The following is a 1,599-nucleotide window of genomic DNA, read 5'->3' as shown; positions in this document are numbered from 1 at the left end:
AACATGGTCTGAAAAATCACCAATCTATGTAAAAACACTATAAGACATTGAAACTGGAACAACCTCAAAATTCAGAACATATATCTGTTCTAGGGATGGGCTAAGGTGATGTCTAAAAAGAGAAGAGATAGGAAAAAAATCAAGTCCTCTTTTCTAGGCATTTAATCCACATCTCTGCTCAAACCTACTCCATAGTCCTGTAGACTCAAGACCACACAATAGGTATGACCATTAGCCAAGGACTGAATTCCAGAAGGATAACATTGCCACCCTTTCCTCGTGCTTCTTTTACACAGCTCCCTGGCCCTCTTTCCCCCTCACCATAGCCTTGAACCAGAGGTTACTAACGGGGCTTTCCTGCCCCTTCCTGGGACTCCCTCCCGTACTGCCCTACCCTGACTGCTCCACATGGTGCCCAGCCCCACTGCATCCCTTACCGATTGGCAGCTTTCTTCGCAGAGCTTCTGAGAACACTGGGCCACGCGCAGGCCCATCACTGCATCCTCCATGTCAGTGCACGTGCATGCATCGCAGCCCTCCTCCCAGAACTGGCCCACAGGGTAGACGGTGCCTCGGTGGACGCAAACCTGCAGACACAAGGTTTCCGTGAGTGAACTCATTCAGTTCACCTAAACAAGAAGTTAGAAACATCTCCTATGTGTTGGAAGCTTCTCTAGGTGTTGAGAATACAGCCATAAATAAAACCAACATGGTCTCTGCCCACATTGCTCATGGGCAGGATGCTCCTGAAGTAGATTTTCCCTTCTTCCCTCCTCTGCCCGCCAGTCTTAGAAAAGCCATCTCCCATCTACCCTGAGAGTGGCCTTTTGTTGAGCCCAGATACAACACCCTGGCTGCCTTGATCTGGTTTCATCACTGTCTTAACTGCATTTAACTCCTTCCTATGTCACACAGAATGCGATACTCTAATTCTCAGACCCAGTAATGTCCTGGAACTTAAAATGTATCCACATATAGACTTCTATTCCACGAGGAGTGGTCTGAAGATGAGGGAGGAGTTATGAATGGGTGTTCCTTTGAGACCCACAAATGACAAGGAACATAACAAGCAAAGACTCTGAAGCACAGAGTATGGAATATGTTTGAGAGACAAGGGATCCTATTGAAAAGAACTATAGGGTATGGAAGGGATGTGTGAAATAAGATTACAAAGATTGGTTTGGATCAGAATGTATAAAGCCTGGGATGTAATATTTTGCAGGAATGAAGTGCTGAGGAAGCTGTTTGATCAAGAGACAACGACAGTTTTGAAATTAATCCCAAATCTGACCTCCAAAGCTACAAACAGTTTTCCACCCTCATTCACATAATAGCAGTACAAATGTTTTTAAATGATTATTATATATCTGCTTATGTTCTGATTTCTGTATAACAACTCATTAAATAAGAACCCTTGTTCTTCTATTGAGAAGCCTGCTAGAAAATAATACCACCCCTGTGGAGAATTTAGCAATATCTAGCAATATCTATTTACATAGATATTTAGTATGCTAGATATTTAGCAATATTTAGTATGTGTGTATTTACCATTTGACCCAGAATATTTCTTCTAGGAATTTATCCCAAAACACACGGGGG

General features: G+C 43.2%; 1 protein-coding gene across 1 annotated transcript in view; it reads right to left on the bottom strand.

Annotated features, from left to right (window-relative positions):
- Positions 1–1,599, bottom strand: part of VWF (von Willebrand factor) — a 124,971-nt gene that overhangs the window by 19,224 nt on the left and 104,148 nt on the right. Inside the window, exon 40 of the mRNA XM_023533934.1 lies at positions 438–587. Coding sequence (XP_023389702.1) covers positions 438–587 — 150 coding nt within the window. The remainder of the gene's footprint in view (positions 1–437; positions 588–1,599) is intronic.

Source organism: Pteropus vampyrus, unplaced genomic scaffold (assembly GCF_000151845.1).
Source record: "Pteropus vampyrus isolate Shadow unplaced genomic scaffold, Pvam_2.0 Scaffold116, whole genome shotgun sequence".
NCBI lineage: Eukaryota > Metazoa > Chordata > Mammalia > Chiroptera > Pteropodidae > Pteropus > Pteropus vampyrus.
The sequence above is the reverse complement of the archived record's forward strand: the minus strand, read 5'-3'. Positions and strand labels throughout refer to the sequence as shown.